Source organism: Metarhizium acridum, assembly GCF_019434415.1.
Source record: "Metarhizium acridum strain ARSEF 324 chromosome Unknown scaffold_29, whole genome shotgun sequence".
NCBI classification, from domain to species: Eukaryota; Fungi; Ascomycota; class Sordariomycetes; order Hypocreales; family Clavicipitaceae; genus Metarhizium; species Metarhizium acridum.
Genome location: NW_027094017.1, coordinates 491,343 through 518,221, shown reverse-complemented (window position 1 = coordinate 518,221; position 26,879 = coordinate 491,343). Strand labels below are relative to the sequence as shown.

At 52.5% G+C, this 26,879-nt stretch overlaps 10 protein-coding genes across 12 annotated transcripts; 5 read left to right on the top strand and 5 right to left on the bottom strand.

Annotated features, from left to right (window-relative positions):
* Positions 1-1,229: 1,229 nt before the first annotated feature.
* J3458_004210 (uncharacterized protein) lies at positions 1,230-2,012 on the top strand (the record flags this gene model as incomplete). The annotated part of the gene is made up of 1 exon (XM_066118077.1): positions 1,230-2,012. The coding sequence occupies one exon, from the start codon at positions 1,230-1,232 to the stop codon at positions 2,010-2,012; it is 783 nt and encodes a 260-aa protein (XP_065976676.1).
* A 2,005-nt stretch (positions 2,013-4,017) lies between these two features.
* J3458_004209 (uncharacterized protein) lies at positions 4,018-6,558 on the bottom strand. 2 transcript variants are annotated; one of them, XM_066118075.1, is made up of 2 exons: positions 6,119-6,558; positions 4,018-6,061 (listed from the first exon to the last, which is right to left on the bottom strand). In XM_066118075.1, exons 1-2 carry the CDS (start codon positions 6,246-6,248, stop codon positions 4,146-4,148), a joined length of 2,046 nt encoding a protein of 681 aa, XP_065976674.1. In that variant the 5' UTR covers positions 6,249-6,558; the 3' UTR covers positions 4,018-4,145. The 2 variants fall into 2 exon arrangements, with proteins under 2 accessions (XP_065976674.1, XP_065976675.1); XM_066118076.1 differs by having other exon boundaries at positions 4,018-6,558.
* Positions 6,559-7,010: 452 nt separating this feature from the next.
* On the top strand, positions 7,011-7,676 carry J3458_022490 (uncharacterized protein). The gene has a single exon (XM_066123046.1). It carries the CDS (start codon positions 7,207-7,209, stop codon positions 7,639-7,641), a length of 435 nt encoding a protein of 144 aa, XP_065976673.1. The 5' UTR covers positions 7,011-7,206; the 3' UTR covers positions 7,642-7,676.
* A 307-nt stretch (positions 7,677-7,983) lies between these two features.
* On the top strand, positions 7,984-9,585 carry J3458_004208 (uncharacterized protein; the record flags this gene model as incomplete). The annotated part of the gene is made up of 1 exon (XM_007809987.2): positions 7,984-9,585. The coding sequence occupies one exon, from the start codon at positions 7,984-7,986 to the stop codon at positions 9,583-9,585; it is 1,602 nt and encodes a 533-aa protein (XP_007808178.2).
* Positions 9,586-10,357: 772 nt separating this feature from the next.
* J3458_004207 (uncharacterized protein) lies at positions 10,358-13,067 on the bottom strand (the record flags this gene model as incomplete). The annotated part of the gene is made up of 2 exons (XM_007809988.2): positions 10,358-11,722; positions 12,042-13,067. 2 exons carry the CDS (start codon positions 13,065-13,067, stop codon positions 10,358-10,360), a joined length of 2,391 nt encoding a protein of 796 aa, XP_007808179.2.
* Positions 13,068-13,882: 815 nt separating this feature from the next.
* On the bottom strand, positions 13,883-18,248 carry J3458_004206 (uncharacterized protein). 2 transcript variants are annotated; one of them, XM_066118074.1, is made up of 6 exons: positions 17,574-18,248; positions 17,405-17,485; positions 17,025-17,232; positions 15,956-16,746; positions 15,729-15,894; positions 13,883-15,638 (listed from the first exon to the last, which is right to left on the bottom strand). In XM_066118074.1, the coding sequence occupies exons 1-6, from the start codon at positions 17,671-17,673 to the stop codon at positions 15,179-15,181; spliced, it is 1,806 nt and encodes a 601-aa protein (XP_065976671.1). In that variant the 5' UTR covers positions 17,674-18,248; the 3' UTR covers positions 13,883-15,178. The 2 variants fall into 2 exon arrangements, with proteins under 2 accessions (XP_065976671.1, XP_065976670.1); XM_066118073.1 differs by lacking the exons at positions 17,025-17,232; positions 17,405-17,485; positions 17,574-18,248 and having other exon boundaries at positions 13,962-15,638; positions 15,956-16,949.
* J3458_004205 (uncharacterized protein) lies at positions 17,310-18,214 on the top strand. Its single transcript, XM_066118072.1, has one exon. It carries the CDS (start codon positions 17,466-17,468, stop codon positions 17,775-17,777), a length of 312 nt encoding a protein of 103 aa, XP_065976672.1. The 5' UTR covers positions 17,310-17,465; the 3' UTR covers positions 17,778-18,214.
* A 307-nt stretch (positions 18,249-18,555) lies between the features above and the next one.
* Positions 18,556-19,650, top strand: SSN8 (RNA polymerase II holoenzyme cyclin-like subunit; the record flags this gene model as incomplete). Its single annotated transcript, XM_007809990.1, has 2 exons — positions 18,556-18,715; positions 18,839-19,650. 2 exons carry the CDS (start codon positions 18,556-18,558, stop codon positions 19,648-19,650), a joined length of 972 nt encoding a protein of 323 aa, XP_007808181.1.
* A 404-nt stretch (positions 19,651-20,054) lies between these two features.
* Positions 20,055-20,354, bottom strand: J3458_004203 (uncharacterized protein; the record flags this gene model as incomplete). Its single annotated transcript, XM_066118071.1, has 1 exon — positions 20,055-20,354. One exon carries the CDS (start codon positions 20,352-20,354, stop codon positions 20,055-20,057), a length of 300 nt encoding a protein of 99 aa, XP_065976669.1.
* Positions 20,355-20,538: 184 nt separating this feature from the next.
* Positions 20,539-21,449, bottom strand: J3458_004202 (uncharacterized protein; the record flags this gene model as incomplete). The annotated part of the gene is made up of 2 exons (XM_007809991.2): positions 20,539-20,864; positions 21,032-21,449. 2 exons carry the CDS (start codon positions 21,447-21,449, stop codon positions 20,539-20,541), a joined length of 744 nt encoding a protein of 247 aa, XP_007808182.2.
* Positions 21,450-26,879: the final 5,430 nt, after the last annotated feature.

Genomic DNA, 26,879 nt, shown 5'->3' with positions numbered 1-26,879 from the left:
CGAGCCCGGAACCCTTGCCAATGCGACATCGCTGTTCAGAAATCACTTCTACTACTTCATGGCCAAGCTCAATCTGCCCCAAAATCGATTTAGGCCCTTGACTCTCCACAGCGGCTTCTGGAGACGGCTGTGGCGTTGGCGGCCCCGAGATGGCCTTGGTGTGTTGTTCAACAGCCTTTGTTGTTTTCCAATATCTGGCGCACTGGCCACCCTCCACTCTCACAAAAACTTGACATGACATTCATAAATCTGTTTGAAAACAGGCGCCGCATGGCACCAAGCTGGTAGATTCGGTGTGAGCTTACCCTGCAATTCGCCATTTTCCTTTTCCTGAGCATGGGATGAAATGTTGGTCGCACAGACATCACACCGAGGCTACGAAGCCATTGTGGTAGAGCAAACATGATATGTCTTCTGTGACACAACCTTGTTCCGAATAGCACACGTTTCTGTGTGAAAGCTTGATTTGAAAGCCGTAGGAGATGCTTCCTGTGCTTGCTCATGGCATTTGGGGCGGATAGCCGGTTGACTGCGACGAAAGCGCATGGTCGTCGATTCAGTGTATGCCTCCTCCGATATCGCCACAAGGACCTCATTTCTGTAAAACGCCGGATTCGTCTTTTTCGTCTCCCAAAGCGGTACTCTCTCCACAGGGAGACGAGCTTCAGACCATTGTATGTACTTGGGCAAGAGAATGGCCAAAGGTGGGTGAGAAAAGCCGGCAAAGCCCCCACCACATACCATCCAGGCTTGCCGCTGGGGGCTTTTTTCTTTGCGTTGTTCAACCCTCACAGATTGAGTCGAGAGATTCGTGTCTGGCAGGTCCTCTTGGACCATTCGTATTGCTCAGATTCTGTGAGCTAGGACGGTCCAAACGGTCGATCTGCCAAAAAGAAAAAGCTCCGCCGTCTCTGGTAACCCTGGCCTCTGGTCTAGACTGATCGGCAGGAGCACCTGCGCGCACCAACATATAGCGGTGGACCTAGGAAGGTCAATCATCCCGCACCAAATCATCAACGAAGCCCAAGCACACATCTGTCTACACATCCGCGGCTTGTTATTTCATTTCAAAGAGAACCGTCAGGAGCAGAGGAATTCTGAGCTGTGAAATATATTGGTTCTCCATTCTGCTCAACTTGAGTCCTACTCCGGGTAAGACTTTGGTTTGTATCCGACACCCCGCTCTTTGTCATCGCCGGACAGCTGGGGCGACAGCCGAAGTCCACATCATGGCCTTCGATCCAGGAGAGATTGACGAACTAGTGGGTCGAGTACAAAGGAGTCGCGATACCCATCAGTTTCTCGGCCTTGGCCATGATGGCGGACATTACTATGCCCAGGCGCTATACATTGAGGAACCAAGACCGCTGGGGGAGGCCCACACCGAACGTACTCCATCGTTGGCAACCAGTGCGACGCGAATGAGCCCAGCTTTTGACGCATTTGATCGTTCATCAGTACATACCCGCTCCACGGCCCCTCCAAGATATGGTCCAGAGAGGGTAGGACGTCACCGTCCCGCGGTGCCGGATACCATTCCGACTCTTTTACCGTGCGAATTCCAGAACTTCTCTGGCTGCAGTGCAGTCTTCTTCTCGAACAAAGTAAACTTATGGATCGACCACATAATAGACGAGCATCTGCACGGGTGCTGTCCTGAGTTCAGTATTTGCTGGTTTTGCGACAGCGGCAAGTTCGGGTCTCCTTCGAATCAAGAAGAAGAGAAAAAACGGTGTTTTCGCCAGAGACTGTACCATATTGCTCGCCATTTTGATAGTGGAATGACAGCAGCAGATATTCGACCAGACTTTTACTTCCTTGATCATATATACGAGAAGAGCTTGATTGATGAAACGACATTTGAACAGACCAGGTCGCAAGGAGAGTTTCCGAACGGTCATTTACCGCACCGCCTCCATTTCAGGGCCCGGCAACAACCCGTCGCAGGTCAACCCGTCGAAGGCGTTAACGAAACTGACGGGACACCATGGTGGCAAACGCCGTCAAGGTGATTGATTCGCTCCCAGCAGTGCCGTACCGCACTCATTCGATCAATTATGCTGTTTCTTCATTTTTTGACTCCTTGCCACTTCAAGTGGCTTAGGGATATGTCGCTCGCTTGTAGGCAGCGCGTGATAGCATCGGATGTGGTTGCTCTTTTCGGCCGGGCGACAGGCGGACTGGACTCCGGACCTCCCCCACCTTGTTCGCCTAGCTTGACGGCGGCAGACCCGGCCGAATCTTGGATCGGTGGTGTCGAAGCCTATGTGGATGGAAGGCCATGGTTATTTGTTGCAAATTCTCCACTGACGGCTGATGGCGAGTCGGGTAGGCCTGAAACCCGTCAAATCTGGGGGCAAAAGTGAGGCTTGCAAACAAGTCTAGGCAGGGCTGACTGACTCCATGGATCGGTTGACTGGGACTTTCGAGAGACGGCCTTAGCTATCGTCGACTTTTCCGCAACTCGTTATTTGATCTTGGCCATTTGATTCTTCCGAGCTTGGGACTTCGGCTCATGTGATCTGGCGGCACTGCCCGACAAACAGAAGACCACGGCGGTTAGACTCTCCTGGCACTGGACGGCAAGCGCATAAGCAAGCATAACGAGTGGTGTATTGCTCGGTTCATCCTGACGGCAGCTGGTTGAGTCGGTGAGGAAGAATGAAATATTTTCAGTTTCCTGGCGTCGTTTCTTTTACCTGTGTCTTGGAAAGAGCACATGACCTTCATTTTTGTTTCGACGGGAATGGGGGCTTGGCTCGAAGAGCTGGGAAAGGGCGAAGCGGTCAAGTAGATTGTGCAGGCAGGCGCGGCCGCCGAGAGTCTAGTTGCCAAGTAAGCGGGGATCGGGTTTCTCACGATACTCCAGATTGTTTGTTTGTATCTTAGCATTGATGCTAGCCATACGTTCTAACAGGTGATGATGTTGTCTTTTGGATCGAATGGCCGTGCTGTTCCTTTTCCGTTGCGTGGGAGTCTCTGTGTTTCAGGGGCGAGGCGTTTTGAGGGAAAAGCCTGGTCACATCGACAGCCGTGACACGAGTCGCCTCACTCTGTGGGCGTAAGACAATTGCCACACACAAACTTCCAATTCGATCACGGCCCCCTGCAATTAACAGGCTACTGGGCAGGCAACCATTTCGATTAGTATCCCTGCTGCACGCAGTACACGCGAGAACATTGACACCATTGGTCGTGGTGGCCTTGTTCGGCTCGGTGGCGACGGGGCCACGGCATGGCGAAAATGCTAATGACGCCGAAGAATGTCAACGTCAAACCAAGTCAGCATGCGCCCGTCAATATTCCAGGGCAGACAAGGCCACGATGGATTTTGGTTTCCTGCCTTTTTTTTTTTTCCTAATCAGAAGCTCGTCACCAATCAACGGCGTTTTGCCATATTTGCCGACTCACCTGCTCTAACAGGATTCCTACCCGACGATACCACACATCGTACCAGCTTTTTCAGCATAGTAGCACTTGATTTGATTTTGGCCAGTGTGTCTCTTCAGGTTTGAAGGAAATGATGCCACAGAAACCCAGTTTGGTCAGACTTGCATGCCCTGGCACAACGAGGATCCCTGTCAAAATATACCATGCACCCTAGTCTACACAAGCTGGCATGGGCGATATTAACTGAGTTCTTCCACGAAGCAATTGAAAATCTGCCATGAGACCCTTTACACAAGTCCCTAGACATTGCCCATATTCTACCCAATTGGCAAATCGCCCTACGAACAGGATATTTGTCAGACATGAAGCTACAAGGCCTCAGGGGTCAGCAAGAGTGGTTATTTCCACGTATGGGAGGGATGCAGAGAGGTGCTTCGTTTCTTTTCAGGCCGTCCTTCAACGAGAACATTCGAAGGCTCACAATCCTGATAATCCAGCTCTCATTTCACCGAAACTAGTCTCTGGACCAGCGCTCTTGCAAGTTCCTAATCGACAGTTCGACACGTCCCCAGTAGGACTTATGCTACTTCATGTATGACACAAAAGAAACTAACATAAGTCAATGAGCATGCTTATCGTCCCATTGAGGGGTATTATTATTATTAAAAGTTACCCTAGAGCTAATATAAGCTATTCTAGTACTCCTATAACTAATTCGAGCGGAGCATTGAGGGGTATTTCTGAATGCATTGTCCCTACAACACACTTTGTGCCCTCTTCACATTAAATTCCGCCACCCTCTGCCTCCGCAATCTTCTTGATCTCGTCCGTGGACGATGGCACATCAGCATGGGAGCCTGTGTCCCTCTTTTCTTGAGTCCAAGCAGTGATGCATCAATCCATCTATACCTTGCTTCATACCTAACCCATCGTTCTAAGCCGGGTATATGAATTCCCAAACTAGGGAGTGCAAGTAATGTCAAAGTCGGAGTAGTCCAGTCCTCTGCTTTTGTTGCTTCAACACTATATAGCGCGGGTAAGGAGTATCGAATCTTCCCTGGAGCGTAATACTTCAGAATCTGCTCTAGCCGTGCACGCTGCTTCGGTGGTAGTGCTTTCCGGAAAGGTTTTGCGTGGTGTGGTAGGAGAGGCAGGATGTGGAATCTTGCCGGCACACAGGCACTCACTCGGATCCAGTATCGTCCATCCCACAGCTTGGCGGTTTTCCAGGTGCGCCAGTGACAGTGGCGAGAAGGTTGATCGTGTGTTTCACCGACAAAGGAGGTGATGCGATAATTGAGATAGCCGGGGAGTTTTCGCTCTGGTAACGGTTTCATGGATGAATAGGGAGCTCGCGATAGGAACCATTTGGTTGATGCGGGACCGACGATGGGTTCAAAGACGACGCCGGCGATAGTGAATGCCTTTGGTAGCGATACATCTGGCTGAAAAGCAAGCTCTGGAAAGAGTCGATCAATGACATTGTCTAGGTTCGCTAACGGAGGGACACTGATGTCCGGGGTGACGAATTCCACCAGTTTGCGGATAGCTATGGCTGCTATGAGTCGCTGATGGGGTTTGCGAGCCTCTTCTCTTGGCTTAGCAAAGAGACGCCGCCAATGTGCGTCATTGGACCTGAACGATGCAAGTTCAATAAGTAGCGTGCCAGCGTTAGGGTCGAAATCCTGTATGACAGCTTCACGCATCAACCAGCGTCGCGCCTCAGCTTCTTCCAGCCTTGTACGACGCTTTGCTTCTCGCGACATGTCGAGGATTGCTTCCTTGCGGAGTTCAGGTGCAAGTAGACTATGATCCATGTGTCGAATGGCATTTCTCGGGGTGAGAGTCGGATCAGCATTTGTTGGGTCTTCGAACCATTTGATCTTGTTGGCCTCACAAGTGGCAATGAGCCTATCTTTATCAAACTCCAGGAGCGGTCGGTATACCATGATGCCACCGTCTTCGCAGTTTAACGGAGTCAAGTACGGCACACGCGAGTCTACATCGCGTATTATGTGACCTGGAAAGTGGACTGACAAATCATTAATACCAAGATAGTGCTTCAGTCGGTCCCAAGGCTCGATTTCCCAATCATCCTTCATCATCCACCTCAGGCGCTTCATTTCCTTGTTGGGGGGTTTGAAGCTTAAATATGGATGTTGGGCCGACTGATCATCCAACAGGCCGCTCTTGTACACGCCATGCAAATCGTAGCATTCCGGGATGGCATTAGCCTCTCGTATCCCCTGGTAACCACGATATTGATGGCCACTCATGTAACGCATGAGGACAGTTTCGTACTGGTCGTCCCGATGGTGGGCAAAGAATAAACTGGTGGCATTGAGATAGCGGCAAGTCGACCCAAGCATGCGGTACCGCTTTGTCCGCGCAACGCTCTCAATGTTTGGGAGGCTACTCGGATCTTGGCCATGTCGACTTACATCCTTCCAGTTGAGAGGCTTTGTGACTGCTTTAAGACCTAGCTTCTTGAGCTCCTGTGCCACCTCGGCTGCCTCGAGCGTGCTCTCTGGTCTCAACCTATGATCAACAATGACGCCAAAGGCACCTTCGGTCGGATTGTCTGCAATTTTGATACCTCTGTGTGTTCTTATGAGGTTGGAGAAGAGGAAGGCCATGGCCATGGAGTCCACACCGCCGCTGATGGCGAGGGCTGCCAAAGACCAGTTAGCATTTCATGTTTGGCCACGTTTGGAGCAAGATGGCATACCAACTCGCCGCGGTCGTGCATATCGAACCGCTGGGAAGCGTGGAGGACAGACGGCCTCAACGGCATCCCGAAACTCCGTCAAGGAGATGGGCTTGGCGCCATGATGAAGGACGCGAGTCGGAACGCTCATTCCATCGCAGGTTGCAATTGTGAAATGTGGGTAGCATTGGAAGTTTCCGAGTCACAGCTATTTGACAGCCGGATTCTGTTGACAAAGTTTGGTCAGTGCGGCCTCGCCAGGCCAGATGTGAGGCTGCAAGGCATCACTCGAAAGCTATGATGTAGGAGGTTGCGCGGTTGGTGGTTGGAAGTCGAACGTCGCGGGTCATACCATTGGGACCTTGTAGGTGGGGCCAGCCAGAGTGGGACCATGCCCCGAATATGTCAAGCTAAAAACGACGGAGTAGCTTAAACTCTGGATATCAGTTGACCAGTCTTTGCAGTCCTCCTAGTCAACGTCAGCTGAATGGCACATGCCTCGGCCACGCCTTGTTAAGATGCAGGGTCAGGTGTAAGCTGTCACAAGGGGTAAGATACATCATATGGCGGACGGTGAGGCGCGTGTGTTGGCATTGGATGAGACGATAATATTCGAGAGCCAAGGAAATTCTCTCAGTATCCTCCTTTTTCTCTCGTCCGCTGCACCTCTGAAACCGTCGGGTGGTTGTCACTGTAAAAGCCATGCTCAACGTTCATTCTCGTCCACACTTCCGTGAGGCCTCACAAGCAAAGCGAATCTGACTGCATCCATTCATTGGCCACCAGACAACAGGCACTTGCAGCAGCTTGCAGCGGCAGACAGGCCAAGCAAAGACTGTGGGCCAGTAGATGCGCGGCCCCGTTGCTGTGGCAAAAGGAGCTGAAGGAGCCAAAGGGAACAAAAAGGGGGAGGAAACGGCTGACTGAATGAAACCATCACGACTGTGGTCAGCAAGTGTCGACGGCAGTTGCCTTGCCTGGCCGCTCGCCGCTCAGTCTCCATCGCTCCTGCCAGCAGCTCGCGACTACAGCGTACTCCAGAGCCCAGCAGCCTGGCTCGGTCCTTCCTTCCTTGCCCATCCAGACGACCTAGTAATTAGTTACCCGTTATGTTATTCCATGTTCCCTGTTTGGGACCACGAGGGCAGTCTTTTCTGCTTCTTCCTCCCAACTTTTGCCATGATGGCTATGGCTGCACCCAGTCCGCCATCTGTGGGCCTTGCCCTGTTTGGCTGCCGCAGCTTTGCACTTGGACGAGCATCAAGCGCGCATCAAGCGTGCATCAAGCTCCACGAGCACCTCAAAGCCGGTTGGTGCCGGTCATACTGATTGATGCTCGTTGCCCCGACAGGATCAAACTCCAACCGACCATTCGACATCCATTCGACATCCATTCGCCATCCAGCGACCATACACCACCGCACACCACTCGCCCTACACGCGCATACACACAAGAGGCAGACGCAGGACGCGAGCCTTCCGCCACCCAAGACACGGGGCTCACATGTCGCTTGATTTTGTTCGCAAACCGGCGTGTGGTCTAGCTCCCCCGCTTGGAGCATCGCAGCTTTGCAATTTCTACCCACCTCGGAACTCAGTCCAGCCTTTGCTGTTGTCCCTTTCGCAAGCACCGGCATCGTCGTTTTGCCGTTACAGACGCCTGTGCAACCATCGAGCTTGGCCTGGCTTCATTTCGCAACCGCCGTCGGTTCATCCCTCCATCGCATGCGTGAAGGTTTCCGCAGACCAAAGTGCGCCCACTGCTCCATCTTCATGCTGGCTGTCATGATCACACGACGACGCCGAGCGCGACTCCCCTAAGTAGTTGATCTCTTGGACTTTTCGCAAACACGACCACATACAGATACAGTCGCCAGTCGCCGCTCATGGTGTCCCAACCAGATCAGCCCTCTTCAGGCTCTAACACAGCTTCCAACGTCTCATCACGTCGTGGACACCAGCACTCTGCATCTGTCGTCTCGCGGCCATCGCTCTCCCGCACCAAGCGATACAACCGTTCACACACCGGCGGTCGTTCCTATGTTCCTCAGAATGAGTTTCCGGTTTTTGCGCACAGCGGTGATGTCGAGATTCTCATCCGCGTCGGGGCAGGTGCTGATACCACTACGCAACGCTACCTCTTACACCGGCACACCTTGACAAGGTGTAGTGGATTCTTTGAAGCGAGCACTTCAATGGAGTGGTCCAAGGCGCGACCACTGCTGGCGGGGGGTAATGAACTGGCCCGTATCGGTGAGGAGCCGCCGTCCACCTTGGACAGTAGTGACTCGGACCGGTTTGCTGTTGGTGGTGTTCCGGGATCTGGTGCTTCAACCCCAAGAAAGAGGTGGAGGTATGAACTCGACACTGGTGCTGGCGAGGGCGATATTCCCATGTTGGTACAAAAGGAAGAGACAACACCATCAGCAGACTCTCATCCATCATTTTCTTCACTATTCGGCTCGGCTTCTGGGTCCAACACCAAGTCCGCTTCACGATCAAAACATGGCCCGCCCACCACCAACCATGTCTCCTTCTCGCGCTCTGTTGCCAACCTGGCGGTGACTCCTAGCATGTCCCAAGAAGAGGAAGACCTCCTACGCGACTACGATAATCTGTTTCGCATATTTTACAACTACTCTCCCATGTTGGATGGCGTCAATGTCGCAGATGCCTATGTCCAGTGCAAGTCACTCCTCGCTCTCGCTGATCAGTACGACGCTCTGGCTGTGGTCGGGCCTCGGGTCGACCACCACTTGCTTCAATTCCAATCCCGGCTATGGAAGCAAATCGCGAAATACCCGATTTCGTACCTGCGCCTGGGGTATCTTGCTCGAAGCAAGGTCATCTTTCAGGAGGCCCTCATTCATGTTGTCGGCCAATGGCCGGTGGGGGAGCGCAGTATTCGTGCTGCGCTTCCTGATGTTGTTCTCGACATCATCGAGGACAAAGTAGACGAGCTCGAAGAAATCATCAGCCGAGTAGAAGGGCGTCTCTTTCGGCTCACTCTCACCGGTGCAAAAGGAGAGCGTGTCACTCCTGGGAGCAACTACCTCGATTGGCTCGTCGTGAGTCTCTTCCGTCAGTGGCTTGCAGACAATACATCTCCTCAGCCATCACCTGAACGGCATGGCAACAGCCGAAGCAGCAACCGCCCTCCCGCTCCACCGCCGCCGGTCCCACCACTGACCTCTATTGGGCGGGCCTATCGAACCCTGGGGTCCGGAAACCCAAGCACATTTCTTAACCACGAGGACTGCAAGAAGTTCTTGAAACTCACCCCGGAGCTGTATCGTCGCGACAACCTACGCCGGTTCGAGAAACGCATGGATGAAATGAAGGCCATGGCACGAGACCTCGTTCGTCCCCTTCTTGGAAGTGGGCTAGAGCTCGACTTGGCCGGCCCGAGCAGGACCTCTGAGGGGATAAGCTACCTGACTTGCACGGCTGTAGGCAACCGTGATCTCCCATGGCCTGTAGAAGGATAATTCCAGCGTCGCTATCGCTAGTCAGATGCCCAGATCAACTGCTGTCCTTTTCCTTCTCCCCCCCTCCCCTTATTTTCTTTAGGTTCTTGCATTTGCTGTTGTTATTTTTCCCATTCTTGGGTAGCCAGCATCTCTATATCCAAACCTAACGACAGATATATATATCATCAGCATGAAAATAGTGTAACCAGCTGCCCTGGTGGCACATTTGTTACATACGCCATAATTACTTACCAGGATACCCTTTCAAGGCTGAATCTCTGCTTCCCTTTTTTTACATTACTATTCGTGTCACTTTAGCAATGTCTGTATATGTACATAGAGGGCTGTGCCTGCATTGGGTTGCAAAGCTGCGAATACGAAATATGAATATGATGATGAATATGCTGCATAACTATAGTATAATTGGCCACAAATAGCAGTATAATTTCTTGTTTCAGGAGCGGTGTCAGTCTCGGAGATGATCCGCTGCCAGTGATTAGGCGATGTGCCCACGTTAATGTCCGAGATGGCAATACGTTGGTCATGACGTAGTCGCAGCTTGCAATTCTCCAAGACGGACTTTGGATTCACATAAGGTACAAGTCTTGCGAGTTTTTAAGATGCTAGGTACCTAGGTATTCAACACAATCCCATAGCCGACACCAAAACTCCTAAATTCCCACGCTTGCCACATCATCGTGTATACAGCTGTACCTACGCGCTGTAACAATTTCCGTATCAAATTTCCATTCATATTACTTCAAGTCTTGACCGTGATTCTTTTTTGAACTTACTCCTCGCCAACCTGCAGCTGCACATCGCCAGACATGGTACCCATCTTGATAAAGGACGCACCATCACCTTTTTCGCCTTCTACAAATTTTCCGAAGCCACGGCTTCGTCGAGTAATTCTGACATCTTTACCGGACACAAAAATATCTCCAGACATGCTCTCGGCGCGGAATTTGCCCACCCAAGTAGCGGGATAGTGAAGGTTGAAATCACCACTAATGGAAGAATGCTTGGTATCAAAGTTGTAGAGAACTGGGCGACCGGTTTTGCGAATTTCAAAGTCTTTCGCATGGGACTTGGCGTTGTCAGGCAGCTCAATTGCCACTGCTTCATAAATATTGACGTTAGTCGATCCGCTCTTGGTGTCAGTGCTGAAGCTCGTCTTATCGGAGCTCTTGGTGAGCAAGGGCAGCACATTGAGAGTCAGGTCGCCAGAAACAGATCCAATTTTGGCGGAAGAAGTCATGACAACGTCGGCGGTGATGCCTCCGGATGTCGTACCAATCTCGACCTGATAATCGCGGGGTGGAATCTTCTTTCCGAGCTTTCCGCTCCTGAGACTAGATGCCAACGGCTCCTCTAGTCTGACTTCCCCAGAGATTGATTCAACCTTGAGCGTGGCTTCGCTGGCGGATTTCTTGTCAGCAGCCTTGGGGACGACTTGAGCCTCGACATCTCCAGAAGAAGACTTGACCTGAAGAAGATCGTAGAGAGGGAACCAGCCTTTAATGCTGCCACTGACAGTCTCAATGATGATTCGTCGCGATTGGACCGAGTATGGCGCGACGTCGTCGTCGATATTATTGGCACGGGGAGCAATGACGTCGCCAACAACAGTTTTAATGGTGGGACCGTCCACAATGCCCATAACAAGGCCCTCGACAATGTCAACGTCAAGATGAACAAGGTCAAGTTTAAGGTTATCAAGATAAGCATTGTGAGGCACATAAACAGTGACACGCATTTGAATGCAAGGAGTAGGACCTGAGTAGTCCCACCAGTCAAGGGCCCGGGGAGAGATAATTTCGATAGATTGATGGCCATTGTCCACGTGAATCTCGGTACTGGGTCTTAGCCTCTCATCATTAGAGACGATCTCAATCTCGACACCGCCTCCTGATTCTTTCGTTGGGCGAAGTAAGAGTTGTCCAGAAACATTAGGCTGACGACCTCTCTTGTAGCGGTTTCTCTCCGGTCTCTGCACAATGTCCAAAGAAAAGCCGCTGCCGTACTGAAGCGATGTAATGGACTTGTCAAATTTGTGAGGCGTGTTTCTGCAGGAACCATGGGGCCGCCACTCAAGGTCACGTTCGCCACCCATGCTTGGTTCTTTGACTGGGTCGCTGTCGATAATTTTAGGGATCTGGAGACGGACAAATTAGCCAGTTAGCAAGGCAATGATGTAATATCGGGTAAATGTGGTAGGATCTGAGACGGATGATGTCTAAATGTAGTTGTGTAGGTGATTTGTGTTTCGTTGCGTGGGTGTGGATGTGTTTGTATGTATTTGTGTTCGGGAATAAGTAAGGGTTTGGCAAAGTAAAAGTTGGGTATTGTATGTGAACGCAAATTTAATAGCATCTCCCATATCGCTGCATTCACAACTGAAATACGACTGAATGGCCGTGTGAAAGGGTTGGACAGCGCAGGATATTGCGACATGATGCTCATGTTTTACTTACTTTGGGATGCCGAGGTCCGCCGCTGCTCAAGGATATGCCTCCAAAGATGGCAAAGAAAATAGATAGGACGACCGCAATGCCAAGAAGTGTTCGAATATTCTTTCTGGTGTTGGGAGAATGAACAGCGTTATTAACTCGCTGCCATCGAGAGGCAGGAGGGCCATTGGGCGAGCCACCCATAGACTCAGGCTGACGAGGCAGCAGTGCCTGATGTTCTTCAGGGATGCCCATTGTGCCCTGATTGATGCCCTGGTTGTCGTTGCTGCTACCGGATGAGGGAGGTGCAAATGTCTGATAGCCCTGGGAATGGCCAGCCGAAGGTGATGATGGGGAGGGTGTGTAGGCAGGTGGCGCGTCCAAATAGTTCTGATGATGCGTCTGAGACCGAGGCGTGGGGTGATTTAAGGAAGTTGACGTTGCTGAAGCTGCTGTCTCGGAGGGAGTGTGAGAATAGGGGAGGCGGGTACTGTGGCCGGTGAAGAGAAGGGGGCCGTCTCCTTCGACGCTACGCCTGTGATGATGATGGGTGGGCGAGGTGACGAATGTAGGGCTAGCTGGCGTAGCTGATGTCGTATGGTTATTGCCTATGTACGTGGCCGAGGAGGTAGACGCACCACGGTGCATTCCTTGCGATATGACGTTGCTTCCCATGTGTGGTGTGAAGGCTGCTTCAGGCGAGGCCTGACTGGCGCCGTTACTTATCCAGCGCTCCTCTTCGGCCTCCTTTGCCTTACCATGCCGCAAGGTGGGATCTTCAACAAGGACATTGGGCACGACAGGTGCATTGGATGATGTGCGTTGCGGTTGCTGTAGCTGGTGATGCTGCTGTCGTGTCGCAGCGGGATACTGCTGGTAATGGTCAGGGACATGATGAGAAGATGACGCCGCGCCCGAGGATTCCGACGCGTGGAAGTAGCCGTCAGCGGGTGACAAGGCTTCATCACGGTTCTCATGGTCGTCACCAGCAACGGAGGCGGCGTCGTGACCCATGTCAGAGTACATGTTGTCAGCGTACGGAGCCGGCATGTTGTGGAATGTGTAGTTGCTTGCAGCTCAGATCAGGTCCGGCCATGCCAGTCCCAGTGGCAGGCCACTCGAAGTTTGTTCGGGCACGGGATGAGGACAAAAAAGGAGCAAAATTGCCCTCGTACGTTGTCGACTAATGCAGCGGGAAGAAGGGAAAGGATTCGGGGGGGGGGGGGGGTTGGGTTCAGAGCAGAATAAAGCCGACGGTGTTGACTGTGATTCGAGCCTCGAGGTGTATTTGTGGAAGGCACTTGGCTCGGGCGCGACTTCCAAACTAAAGCAACTAGTCCGTTCAACTACAAACGCTTTGAATGCTTCGAATATCGCTTGCAGCCGAATGTAGCTCTTGAATCTGTTCTGAGCTTGTCGGCCTCGGTCTATGTGTACGAGACGCTGAACCTTCAGCGCCGGAAACTCGAATCTCCATCCAGATGTCAACAGTGGGCGGAAGGGCAAAAATCAAAGCGTGTCCGGCAAAGCAGCAATGCCTTTACCCTCCAACCAGCACAAGACGGTCATGAAGGTGTCGCAAAAAACCAACCGCATTAGACAAGCATGGGGGTAAGCAAGACTAGCACGTCTATGAACTCTTCCGGGTTCTTTGTATAGAGCAATCCAGCCTTATGTCCCCACGTTGGCTGAACTCTTGACTGAAGAGTCAAGACCACGTACTCCGTAGTACTAAGTTACTACTACACTCGACCCCCGGCCACAACCAAACACCAGAAATTTCTCCAGGCGATTTACATATTAACAAGGTCGATGATAGATGAAAGACTCTTTTGATCGATCTAGACCATCTAGATAGGTATTCCATTCGTACCAATTCAGTGCATCTGGTAACTATATCCCAACAGTCAGCGGAACTCAAGAACTTCCCCCGCATCACCGTTTTCCCCAACATTAGCATCGAAACGACCAACATTGCTCTAGACCAGCAGACCAAAAGTCCCAAGCCTCACATGCACGTTGCCATGACGAGCCTCAGCACCCCCATCACCACCCAATCCCGTCCGACTCCACAGATAAGCCCTGCAGAGGGCGCCAGACCTGAGCTAACATCTCGCGACCCTGTCAGCGCCATCGTCGCTTCCCCGCTGTTTCTTTCCTATTTACGGTCCCAGTACCCGTTTTCGTGCTGAAGCCTCGTCAGCTCGCACGCAACAAATTGCGCTCATGAGGCAAGCTGTTGGCGTCGTCTCCCGCTCCAACGACCACACCCGGCACCAACGAATATTTCCTCTTTTAATGGTGCGAAGTCGGGAGGAGTCCATTGGGTTACTGCAGTGATTAGTCACTGCAAAGGTACATGGCATCTTGTATGGCATCTTGTATGGCATCTTGTATGGCATCTTGTATGGCATCTTGTATGGCATCTTGTATGGCATCTTGTATGGCATCTACGGAGCATTGCTGCTTTTTCGGCCGGAGAGAAACAAGGAATATTAGCCCCATCTATGGTCCGGTTGCCTTGCCCGGCAACGGCACTCCGGGTCGCGTACCCACTTTCGGCCGATGGACAACCTGCTGCCTCAAAGTCTGAAAGATATAAAATTATCATTGTGTGCCGCTTTGCACAGTGTATATGCCCGGACAAGCACGCTATCATGCCATCGTGCCTATATGCTCCTTGGATGTCGACCATATCGAATTCTACTAGCTTCGTGTGTTTGTTGTTTCCGTCCTCCTCGGATATATCCTGTTCCTCTAAGAGCCTAGCATTTGCTCTCACACAATTGACGTCTTCGCTCAGAAACGGGCTTTCCAGAAGCATGAAGCAAATGAGCCATATGTTCCCTCCCCTCTAACAGTGTATGCTTTCCGCTCAAGTCATAGCCAGCCACCACACAGCCTGTCACAATTTCGACAAAGGAAATGCGCTGTCCCCAAAGACGGTCTGCCCGCAGGTACAAGGCAGCGGGCAGTCATCGGGGCACGTCGCCCGAAGCGTAGTCGGTTGATTGGCCTTCTTATACGTCCATTTTACTCAATTGGCTCGTCGTCCCTCCAATAATTCTCATTGTAATCCGAGGACGGACTTCGAATTCTCATACACCACCCACGTGATGCTCAATGCAGGTGCAACCTTGAGCAAGTTTGGCGTCAATCCCTTATAGAGACCACGATATCCCTCCCTTTGAATGGTCTTTTGAGTCACATCCCATATACCAGTATACGTTGCTCGGTGCATCACGGTTCCTTGTGTCTGCAAGCGTGTTCGTACCACATTGAGCGGGTATACAACCGTGGCACCAATCGCCCCAGATGTCGCACCGATCATGCCCGTGGCGATGTTGCCAGGGTTCGCATGCCTCCTCATGACAACCGGCATGCCTAGCGTAGTGCGTCCGATATGAATTTTTTAGCAGCTCAAACATGGCCATGTCTATGGCACTGTACGGGAACATGCCCACGAGACCCATAGTCACACCACGGTAACACGCTCGAATGCCGCCATCAGCGTACATCTTAACAGCCGTCTGGCGGACCAATGCGCTGCCCGTTAGTCCTCCTTTAACAGTCTCACACTGCAAGCGAAATTTCAGGGTATCTAGTGGATAAACGCAAAACCTACCACGCAAGCACGCGATTAGCACAATCCAATTTTGACCCGATTTGAGACCTTGCTCCGTTTCGACCAAGAGACCATTCAAAACTTACTGTGCAATCATGCCAGCAACACCGCCTGCGGTGAATTTTGAATACGAGTTGATATGTCTGGGGTCACCATGGCCTTCAAAGTTGGCCAGAGCTCGCTTGGCTGCTTCGTACGACCCAAATTTGATGGCTGTTTCGGGCATAATTTTGAGCACATTCAGACCGTTGCCTGCAAAGCGGTGCATGTCAGCATTTACCGCCATGTAACAATCCACCCAGCGACAACTCACCGGCAAAGAAACTTCTGATACCGCCGTTGCGGAACAAGTCTTTGACGGCGTTGCTGATAGGTCTAAGCGCATTCTTTACCGCCGCAATAGGGCGACGTTGCTTGATGGCGGCTACCGCAGTCTCGGAGCTGGTGCTGGTGTTGACCAGCAAATAGACCTTTAATCGGTCGAGCGGCGCGGTGGCCGTACGAGAGACTCCGCCGGCGATGGCACCCGATAGGAAGTAACCTGGATCAGGAGCAAAATCTGTCAGTTTGAACTTCTTTTGGGCCCTGCTTCCAACTCCTGCCGAATATTGTGGCGGTTCTTCCATGAGCTGTTCTGAGGTGCCATCGCCAACTCGCTGTGTAGACTTTGTGGGTTTTAAAGGTTCTAATCGTGTGGGTTTTGTTGCGACTAACCGTCGCCGCTGTGTGGTCTTATGTGTGATACTGTCGCCGTCTTCATCTGCACTCGCCACGGCGTTCACTCCAGGTTTTGATAGGACCTGCACAGCGTCTGTTTGTATGTGTGCGTCTGTAGTTGTCGTGTTGTTGTCTTGTGTGGGAGCTGCAGGAGACCCAGCTGGTATTGTCGCAGGAGGTAAAGGAGACGCGACCCTAACTAGGGAGCCGAAAAGAGAATAGAAAAGAGAGCTAGATGATAACTCATCCGTACCTAAACCTTCCAAAGTTTCGTCACTGACAAGAGAATCTCCCTCCGGTGTGACATTGACGACGGAATCATAGTAGGATAGGACGGCTTGGAGTTGGGAGTCGTGTTCACAGGCTGGCATGAACAGGAGAAAGTTTCTGTAAAAGCATCAGTGCTGTACGCCATTTTGTTGGTTTTGTCTCAAAGTCACTCGGTCCCATCTTCTGCCAATATGATAGAGACAGACTGCCAGAATGGACAAGTTCAACTGATAGTGTGGTGAGTGATGCTGCCCCACGACCTCATCACCACCGGCTCACTTCGGCACATGACTTGAATGTCATGAGGGATGACGAGTCACCTTGCTCTCCGGGGTACAAATCACCACAGAAAAAGGTCGCATAAATCCAGAAGCCAAGTTCAAGGTGTGACTTACCGCCATTCTTCAAAACTGACAAATCCATCATTATTCCTATCCAAGTCGTGGAAGAAGTCGGCAACTCGACGGTTTGAAACGCTCAGACCGGCTGTGCGAAAGGCCGTTTGGAGCTCGGCGGCGTCAAGTTTGCCGTTGCCATCCTTATCTATGGCCTGAAAAAGCAAAAACAACTGTCGGTCGGTTTTCTCGACGAATTTGCGAAACTCTACGAGTTACGGAGTATAAACATTAGCATGTTCGTTGCCAGAGCTCTGAGCTTGACGCGATTCTGGATTTGCAGTGGGGACATGGCAATAGCTGCTGGAGACAAGGAGGGGGGAGGGAAAAAAGAAGAAGAAAAAAAAAATTAAACGGCATCTCGAGGTGGCAAAACATACCTTCATATTGAATTTTGCCATCGTGGTTCGTATCGACTTCCTTCATAATCTGTTTTAACAGATGATTGGCATTCTTCAAAGCTGTTTGGTGCGCGCACATGCGTCCATGGTCAGCGGACAAAGCTCCCGCGCATGCCGAAAGCGACATGATGGTTGGATGCAAGCTCACGGTGATCAATGCGCCGAAAACCCTTCTGTAGGCCCTTCAAGTCCAATTCCCCCCTTCCCGGTAGGGTCCAGTCTGGACCAGAGACGCTCAACTCTGGCATCGCGTTGGTTGGGCGACTCTCCAAACCGTCGCTCGGCGTCGGTGACGACTTTGGTGGCGCTCATGGCGACGGCATCGAGTATGCGAGCGGCGTCGTGCAGCTAGGGGCAGCGACGGAGGATTGGATGCAACAGTCGCTCGCGCGTGATGGAATTGGCGATTTATTGTTGTAATAACAGCATCGTAGGACACAAGGGGTGGTTGGTGCAATGGGAGGAGGGAGAGCACAGAGGCAGCAAGCAAGGTGAATAATAATAATAATAGTAATGCAGCACAGTGAGTGACGTTGGACTGGAGGCGCCAGGCGGCGGCGGAGAAACTGAGCTCGAGAGCGAGTTCTTGGTCAACTTTGACTGGCTATCTGGACCCGAAATCATGGAAACGTGAGATGGCAGGCAGTTCTTTCCTCTGTTCCCTATCAATCCGAGAGTTGACTAGGTCTCAGACACCCAGGCTCCGCTATAATAGGGAGTCGCGGCAAATCACAGCAGGCGAATTAGCAGCACTGAGGACGGCAAAAGAGGTCAACTGCACCAGTGGACCAGACTTCAATTGATGTCAATGGTCAATGAGAGGAGTGGCTGGGAAGGGGGCCGCTGGGGGAGCGCTGCTCAGGCGCTCAGGCGCTCAGTTGGCCCGCTGGAGCATGCTGGTCTTTTAGGTCTTTTAGTGCTCCGAGGCTCCAGCCCATTGTTTGATGCCCGCTCAGCTTTGGAAACTGAGCCACCAGACATCTCAAGCCTCGTGTGGCCATCCATCACCTCCCTCGAAATGTCTCCGATGTAATAAACGACATCGGCATCCCGCTCGACTTCATCTCCTCCCACTGCTCTGCTCCCAGAGAGTCTGCGGGCTGCCTCTACGGCTCTGGTCCTTTGCGAAAATGTCCGCCAACTACTGGGACTCGACGCAGAGGCGGCATTGGCTATTTACCAAGGATCAGCTGTCCACCATGCGTCAGAAGCTCGACGATGACAATGCTGACCTCGTGCGCATGTTTCCCTTGCCGCAGCCACGCCATCTTGCCATATATTTCAATCAGCGTGAGTCTGTTTTCCTTTCCTTCTCCTTCTCCTTCTTCTTCCTTATTCATTATTTTATTCATTTATTTATTCATTCCTCACTGCGGCCCCGTGTGCCATACATTCCGCTGACCTCCCATTCAGAACTACTGCGTCTGGCAAAACGGCTCAGCATCCGCCAACAGGCTATGGCGACTGCGCAAGTCTACCTGAAGCGATTCTACATCAAGGTCCCCGTCCGATCTACGAACCCATACCTCGTCATCACAACTGCCCTCTATCTGGCCTGCAAGATGGAAGAGGCACCGCAGCACATTCGGCTTATCGTGACCGAGGCGAGGCAGCTCTGGCAAGATTTCATCGGCCTAGATACATCCAAGATCGGAGAATGCGAGTTCTATCTAATCAGTGAAATGAGCTCGCAGCTCATTGTCCACCAGCCATACAGAACATTGACGTCGCTGCGAACGGAATTGTCACTGGTAGATGAAGACGTGCAACTCGCACGCTCCGTCATCAACGACTCCTTCAACTGCGACTTGCCCCTCCTCTGCGCGCCGCACACCATCGCCCTCGTTGCCATCTTACTCGCCCTCGTCCTTCGGCCCAATTCCACCGCCCCCGGCCAGGCAGGATCGGGCTCTGCCGCCGCCGCCGGTCTTGCAGCCGCCCAGGCAGCCCTCGCCCAAGCCGCAAGGGGCAACGGCGGCAACAATATCCACGGCTTGCCTGATCCTCCTTCAGCTTCCGAATCCAAGGAGAAGCAGCAGGAAGCCAGGATATCCAGGGTGCAGCATTTCGCCGCCTGGCTGGCGGAAAGTAGTGTTGATATCGCGGCCATGGTTGACGCTACCCAGGAGATGATTTCATTATACGAGTTTTACGAGCAGTACAATGAGAAATTGACCCGAGAGCAAATTAATCGCTTTGTCAAGGCCCGAGGTTTGGATAAATAGAGGCTCTAATAGCGTCTTTGTCAGCTTTCGCCTCTTCTTTTTCTTTTTTCTTTTTTTTTTTTAATATCATTTGTCTATTTGCTTTTAGAGTATTCGTTTCGGCCTTGGTGTTTCTAGGATTTAGAGCAAAAAGACGGGGGTTTATGAGAATCATGGCGGGTATTGCATCTTTAGAAAGGAACAGACGGTGTCACGGCGTCACGACTAACGACGAACGGTTTTTTTCTAAATTCACACTTTAGGGTTGTGAGGCTTCGATATCATCTCACAGCGATACATCTTTCAATTGGCAAGACGGCACAATCTAATCTATTGTTCCAATGGTCTGCCCCTCGTCCCCCCTTTTTTTAATTTTGTCCTCCCTCCTCTAGTGCATATCAGGCCAGTCTACCTCTTGGTGTCTATCATCGCTTCCAAGCCGCCATGGCAACATCAGCAACCTCCTTTCCCTTCGAAATGGCAATCTCATGACCGCCCTTGAGAACTCTAATATCGACAGCCTCCTCGCCCAGCACGGCAAATGAATCGGCAATCCACTCCTCCTTGACCACAATCGGATCTCTCTCCGCCAGAATCAAGCATATCCTACCTCCTTCCAAACCCGGCACCTGTTCATCCTGCCTCCTCAAAGCAAGCTGTTCACTAAGTCGCCTCCATACTCCCTCATGCTGTCCATAGATGGGGGCGTTTCTAATGGTGCTCATGTACGCGGGTACAAAGCCGGCGTTATTCCGCAGCTGCCATCTGACCACGTCCCCGACTTTGGGGCCGGACGCATCCCCCGCGCAAACGGGGACTTGGTCAAAGTCCACGTCTTGCGAGTCGTCGCCGTCAACGTTGTTGACGCTAGTGTCGGGGATGTCGGCGCTGGCCGTGCCTGGCCGGGGTTCAAGGCGGCGTCTGGCGAGGCCGTTGACGAGCCAGGAGGGGAGGAGGCCCTCGGAGTACAGGATGCGCGATTTGAGACTGACGTGGGATGGGCGGACGAGACCGCCGGGGCAGATCAAGGTTGCGGAGCGGAGGAGATTGGCATGGTAAGGCGGCGAAGGCGGCGGCGAGGGCGCCGCCTAGGGAGTAGCCCACGATGTGGAAGGAGGATGAGCCGGTCCAGGGGATGCGGGACGAGGCGAGGACGAGGAGGATCTGACTGGTGTACAGACGGTCATCGTAAGGGAGATCGCTGGGGGAGTCTGAGTATCCTCTGCCGAATAAGTCTGTATGGCATGGTTAGATGAGCGCGCGCCCGATTCTGACATGTAAAAGCGGACAGAAGATGACTTTTTTGATTTTGTGTCTTGCAGACTTGATCTTTACGGGGGATTATAGCCAGCAGTCTAACAGAAAAACAGTAGTGTGTCGCGATGGAAAGTGGTAGGCTCACCGAAAAGCATCACTCTACACCCCTTCTTGACAAACTCCCGCGCCATATCTCCCAAGGCAACACACGGCGTCCCGATGCCATGCAGCAACAGCACCTTTTCGCCGTCGTCGGGACCCCACTCAAACACCTTTATCGTCCCGTACGCAGTTTCCACATCCCTCCCGCCGGGAAACACATCTGGCGCATACGACAGTGACAACTTGTTCCTGGGCGCCGGCGAGGAGGCCGAAGCCGAATCTGCTGATGCCAGCTTCGCCGCCTGCCTGGCCTTGGAACAAATCACTCTTCTCGGTTTCACGGGGTCACCGGGGCACAGGACGGGCCGTAGATACCAAGATACCGAGAGACATGCCGCGGCTGTGAGGACGGCGTAGTCGATTGTGCGGGATGTGCGGTGCTCATAGTTGAACTGGGGCATGGCCGAAATTCCGCTTTAGACACGGTGCTGTTTTTTTTTTTTTTTTTTTTTTTTTTTTTTTTTTTTTCGTGCAATGGGATTTATTTTCAGGGATACGAGTGGAAACAGTGTCAAAATCACTTTGCATAGCGCGTGCATGTCATCTCGAGTTGAGTGAGGTTGTCGCCGAGGAGGTTGAAGCTCAGACCCCCACCACCGGCTCTGGCTTGGCTTGTTCCTCGGGGTCCGGGAGGTTCCGCCTGCCAGGGACGGATGGCGTGCTTCTAGACGAAGATGTTATTGCCTCTTGCTGCGAAAATACTACTGAGAGATGGATGTGGAGGATGTAAATGGCTGGCGTAGCCACGACCTTGACGTCGAAACATCATGCATCTACCAGTTGTCATTTCCCTACGGAGTACTCCGTACAAAGCGATGAGATGTGCTTTTTTGGGCGGCGAATCATGCGACTACCTCAATGCTCAGCACCTTCGCAACATGCCCGGTGGTGTCTGGTACTCCGCCATCGTCTTCCAGTTTCAACCTCACCGTCAGCCTGGGAGCATTGCATGTGGCTGGGGCTCGCTCCATCTAGCTCGTCCTCCAAACTCCTGAATTTGCATTGTGAGGCTGGTGTTTGGCACCTGAAGGAGGCTTGGGCTGCACGACACCACCCTCACCAACCTCCCTTCCAGCTTACAATCGACGTGGGATAAAGCGGCGTGAGTGCTGGGACCATGCGGATTGGTTAATGCCAGCTCCATGGCCAAAAAGGCCCTTCACTTCTTTGCAGCGGCCTGGCTAGGGTCTTGTTTGTCGTAGAAGAGACTGACACGGTGATGAGGCACGCCTAGTAGACGAACCAACAAACCTCCATACAACTCACAGTACGGAGTACGGAGTATTAATACTCTGTGTACGGAGTACGGAGTATGTACTCTGCATGTGCAAGCAGCACCCTTGCCAACTGAGCCACAAGCCTCAACAAAGAGCGGTGTACAACTTAAAGCTGGTCGCTAGTGGATTTGGACATTGTGCATGACTGATCTGCCTTCCAATGGAAAAGTTCTTCTTGCTTGAACTTTGCTCCGGGATATGTTCTTAAATGTTCCCAGACAGGGTTAAATAGCCTCTAATATAAACGAGTTGAGGTTTCGAAATTTACATTTTTCCCACGCTGTGTCCTCTCTTGGATCCCAGAGGCAATAGCTTAGCGGGAGGGGAAGATATCATTGCTCGGTACGTAGTAGCATCGATAAGGAGTGATAAGCCACGAGGCGATTGATAGGGTCCCGAGAGTGAGTGATAACCGACCGTAGTCACCGTTGATGCTTCCCCACCCCAGATCAGAATATTGTCATTGCTTCGTTGGGGTTGGAGTACGCAGTCCGCAATGGGGCTCGGGCCACGATGGAAGCGGTTCTTGGGAAAGTTTGCCACGATGTCAATTCGCTGCTTCTAGTCCGCATCTTCGCCATCTTCGTGAGAAGCCAAGTCGGTATATCCGGGAAGAGAGGAGGCAGAACAAACAGACAAACAGACAGACCAGACAACGGTACTCGGCTACGGCGCCCTCTCCTACCCTATTCTGTGGTATCTTGGACAATGTATTTGCCCAGTACATGAGTGTTGCTAGATAGTCATGTCGAACCTCTGTCGGCGTGGGATCGAGCACTGGAGAATGTTGTATGTATGTATTCGCAGGGTCGTCCAGGGATCGGTAGCCTTGTCCCCTTAGACCACCCTTTCCGGAGACGGTGCGACATGGCTGCATGAAGTTCGTTTCCATCACGAGACTTTGCCTGTCTGCCCCTCAGCCCCATAGTTGTGAATCAAAAGCTGTTGGATGGATGGCAGATAAGTTCTCATTCGAAGTCCTTCAAAAGGACTGTAATGCAGTAGCACTAATTACCAGGGTTTGGTAGACGCCAACTCAACTCCATGGTCGACCTGGTCCCGGTAAAACCACCAGTTTTGTCCACTGCAGCAATGCCCTGCCTGGTGCGTGGAAGACGGAGATCCATACAATATTACTGTCTAATAAGGTTTGGAAGTGGGTAAACGTACATATGTACATAAACACCTGCTTCGGTTTGGAAGGCAAGAAGGGATAATTAGCCAGTGATCACCGGATGATTGCACGTATCGTCACTTGGCCACGTCTATGATGTGTCTCGCAGGGGACAGGAGCCATTGGATTACTCTGATCGCACTCTGCCCCGTGTGCTCGGGGCCGTGATGGCGGCGCATGTCTACGAGACATTGATAGCTTGCGGCAAGATGGTGTAGCAATTCGATACATGATAGTTGCACGGCCACGGCTAGTTTGGTTCTTTTGCTGCATCGACCAAGCTCGGACAAGATAATAATGGGAAAGCAAGCCAGGACCTCCAAACAAAAGCTCATTGGTTTCCATTGGCAAGATGTGTCGAAGAGCCAAACCGGCATTATTCCAGCTGGCGCAGGCAAAGCCCAGGCACGCAAGGTAACGGTAGACCAAGGTTGCGATGGGGATGGTTAGGTTTGTAGTAAACATCTCTTTTGGGCGAGCCCCGGAGGCGCCTGGCTGACTGGCAAGGGTACAAGCATTCAGGTCAGACGCACCGAGACATCGACGGACCTGTGGAAGTTCCAAACGCCAAACGCCAAACGCCACAGTGCGGTGATGAGTGACGGCGGTGACGGTGGTTCTGTGTGGTCTGGTGGCCATTGAGCCGTCTTCTTGCTTGTTTCTCGAGCCGCCACGTTGTGGAGGATGGTGCATGAGCACTAGAGCGCCCCGTAAAGTGAGGAGGATCTGGTGACTTCTGCCCTGCTTTCCTTCGATGAACAGCTGTCTGGTTTTAAGCACTCGGGTCGCGGCGAACCGCCTCGGTGCAGGTCGCAACACACTTTGCGGGCGGGCGGCTATGCCTTGGAGATGTCACCAACTCAAGCGTATGGCGTGGTAAGTGCCTGCTTAAGGTACCTAGGTACGCTGTGCCATTGAGCATGTAATAGTTAGATACTCTGCTTGTGAGGAAGCATTCCGATAACTAATCATAGATTCTTACCGAAGGTTATTACGGAGTATTCATCATGGTCCATTTTCGATAGATTGAGCTCCTGACAGCACAATGCAGCGTGACCCCACCCAAGTGCTTGAACGTTTCACCTGGTGGCGTTGAGAGGAGACGGTTTCATTGTCAGCTTGACAACTTGAGTAGCTGATTGCGTACTCCGTACGGAGTAGCAAAATATGGAGTAATGATGGCAAGTTAGCATGTGTGGGAGTGGGATGCCGAAACGGAGTGCTTGAGCTAGGGAGAAGAATGGAGTCTGTACGGAGTACGGAGTACGGATGTATGCATCAACTTCTCCGCATAGAGTCCACAAAGCAGAAGAATCGGGGAGACCAGAGACGAAAGCATTCGATCACGTCCTGAAAAGTGCGCTGTTCTCAGGTCGTCTGCGGTGGCAGAATGACGACGCGGTGGAGCTGGAGCAATTTCAGCAGGTCAACAGACCACTTCAGCGCCAAAATGGAAAGGGAAAAGCGGGAAAGGGGGCCTGGCGGCGGCCATTGAACCAGACCCTGTCTTGCCTGTCGCGCTGCCTGTTTGCGTGCCTGAGTTGCCTGCATTGAGCCAGTTCTGGTACCACCAGACGCTAGGCTTAGAATGTACTCAAGTGCTACTACGCACCTAGTAGGCTGCGCAGCCGAGTTGATAGTGCTTCACTTCTGGTGATGCCACCAGAGGCTAAGCTGCACTGGAGCGGCCCGCTGATGCGGTGTGTGTGTCTGTGTGAGTGAGTGTGGTGCCTGGCATGATGGTGCCGCGTCCGGCTGCGTGACCTGGAGCATGCGTGGACAATAAAGACAACGATGCTTTACTTGATTGAAAATGAGCCGCACCAGACCCTTCTGCTCGCTCAGCATAGGCTGACCAACAGCTGCTGGAATCTACTACAATTAACCCACCCAAATATTATTAATAAAATAAGACGGGAATGACTGCCAAGTTCAACAACGTACATACTCCGTACCGGACGTCTTGCTCGCGTGCCTCGGGGGAATCTGATTCCCTTTTGTTATTGTTACACTCGCAGCATCAGACAACCATCGTCACGAAACATTTTAGCCAGTCTCGTGGTGCCCCAACACCCCATACGGAGGGCTATTGCCAATGCCAGTCATGGCACATGGTGGAGCTCGAACCGCTCCTTGATAGGGAGAGCGTGAGTGAGAATCCGTGAAATTACTCGAGTGGAAACGAGCTTGAGCTGCAAGACTCACAGTTGAGCTGCACGGCGGGTCCCTTGACTGGCGCAGGCACATGGGAAGCCATGGGCCATGACCGGGCAGCAGGCAAGCATGCTTATTGTCGCTCGGAAATGGACTGGAATGAGGATTGAAGGTTGAATGTTGGGCAACAAGAATAGAACATTGAGCGGCTCAACTGATGACACTGTGGCGGCACGGTGAAGGACGGAGAGGAGGCCTTGTTGTGGTTTATCTGTACAAAAGTTGCCTAGCTCAAAACGGCCGAGGTCAAGTACTAGCTCACCACCTCGCCGTCTTGGACAAGGGACAGCCGGCGGCAGCAATTGAGGTTTACTTGCCGACATCACGGGCGCTGGGCAGTGCAGAGCTAACATCGGGGTGCGCCTTGAGCTGCCTCCCGCCCCCTGGCCCAAGTATCTGGCGCAGCTGAAGTACCCCGTTCCAACAGCGAGAAAAAAGCCCGCGACAAAAGCGGCTGCGGCGCGGTCGGACGAGAGGCAAGGAGGCAGACGGGTTCAGGAGGGAGGGAGGGTGGGAGCAGGCCGCTTCGGGATCAATTGATCGGCTCTGCATTGCGAGTCCCTGAAGCTACGGAGTACCTAGACCAGTGCCCGAGTGCCCGGCGGCTTGAAGAACCCTGAAGGCATGCAGCCTGGGCAGCCCAGTGCAGCACGATGGAGCGGCGGAGCGTGGGAAGTGGGAGCGCAGGCGTCAATGGATCGCCAGCGTCGCCTCTGAGCCTCTGCCTCGACCAAACTAGGCCACACAAGAACCGGCGCGGGCAAGGGTTCTGTGGGCTCCGCGTGCGACAAGCTTGTCAGACACTGTATGTTTAGCGGGTCCAACGGACGACCCCCGCCCGTAAACGACAGCGCTGGCGAGCACTGGCAAGCACTGGCAAGCACTGGCGCTTGCTCCATGCCGTATCGAGTCTAGCGGACCTGCCAGTCTGCCCAATCATTACGAACTAGCTGTTGTAGTGGCAAAATTCTGTGGGGCCGGCACCCACCAACCTCCCTCGTGGTCCTATTCGCCGCCCTCACCAACACAGGCTCATTGGGCCCCATATCTCTCCACATTTTCTGGTCCCCAACCAACAAAATCCCGCTGGGCCCGGTTCCGACCTGCAACTTCCACCAGCGCCTGCGTCCGCACCTGCCCACCGCCCACCCGCCTTCGACCGCTCC

Bases quoted from the DNA above. Each gene is read 5' to 3' on its own strand.
- J3458_004209 (XM_066118075.1), bottom strand. From the start codon at position 6,248: ATGAGCGTTCCGACTCGCGTCCTTCATCATGGCGCCAAGCCCATCTCC. The intron at 6,062-6,118 runs GTATGCCATCTT...GGTCTTTGGCAG, and splicing joins TGCACGACCGCGGCGAGTTG to CCCTCGCCATCAGCGGCGGT.
- J3458_022490 (XM_066123046.1), top strand. From the start codon at position 7,207: ATGTTATTCCATGTTCCCTGTTTGGGACCACGAGGGCAGTCTTTTCTG.
- J3458_004206 (XM_066118074.1), bottom strand. From the start codon at position 17,673: ATGCCAGAGTTGAGCGTCTCTGGTCCAGACTGGACCCTACCGGGAAGG. The intron at 17,486-17,573 runs GTGAGCTTGCAT...CGCACCAAACAG, and splicing joins TTTTCGGCGCATTGATCACC to CTTTGAAGAATGCCAATCAT. The intron at 16,747-17,024 runs GTAAGTCACACC...ATGCTTTTACAG, and splicing joins GTCAGTTTTGAAGAATGGCG to AAACTTTCTCCTGTTCATGC.
- J3458_004205 (XM_066118072.1), top strand. From the start codon at position 17,466: ATGATTGGCATTCTTCAAAGCTGTTTGGTGCGCGCACATGCGTCCATG.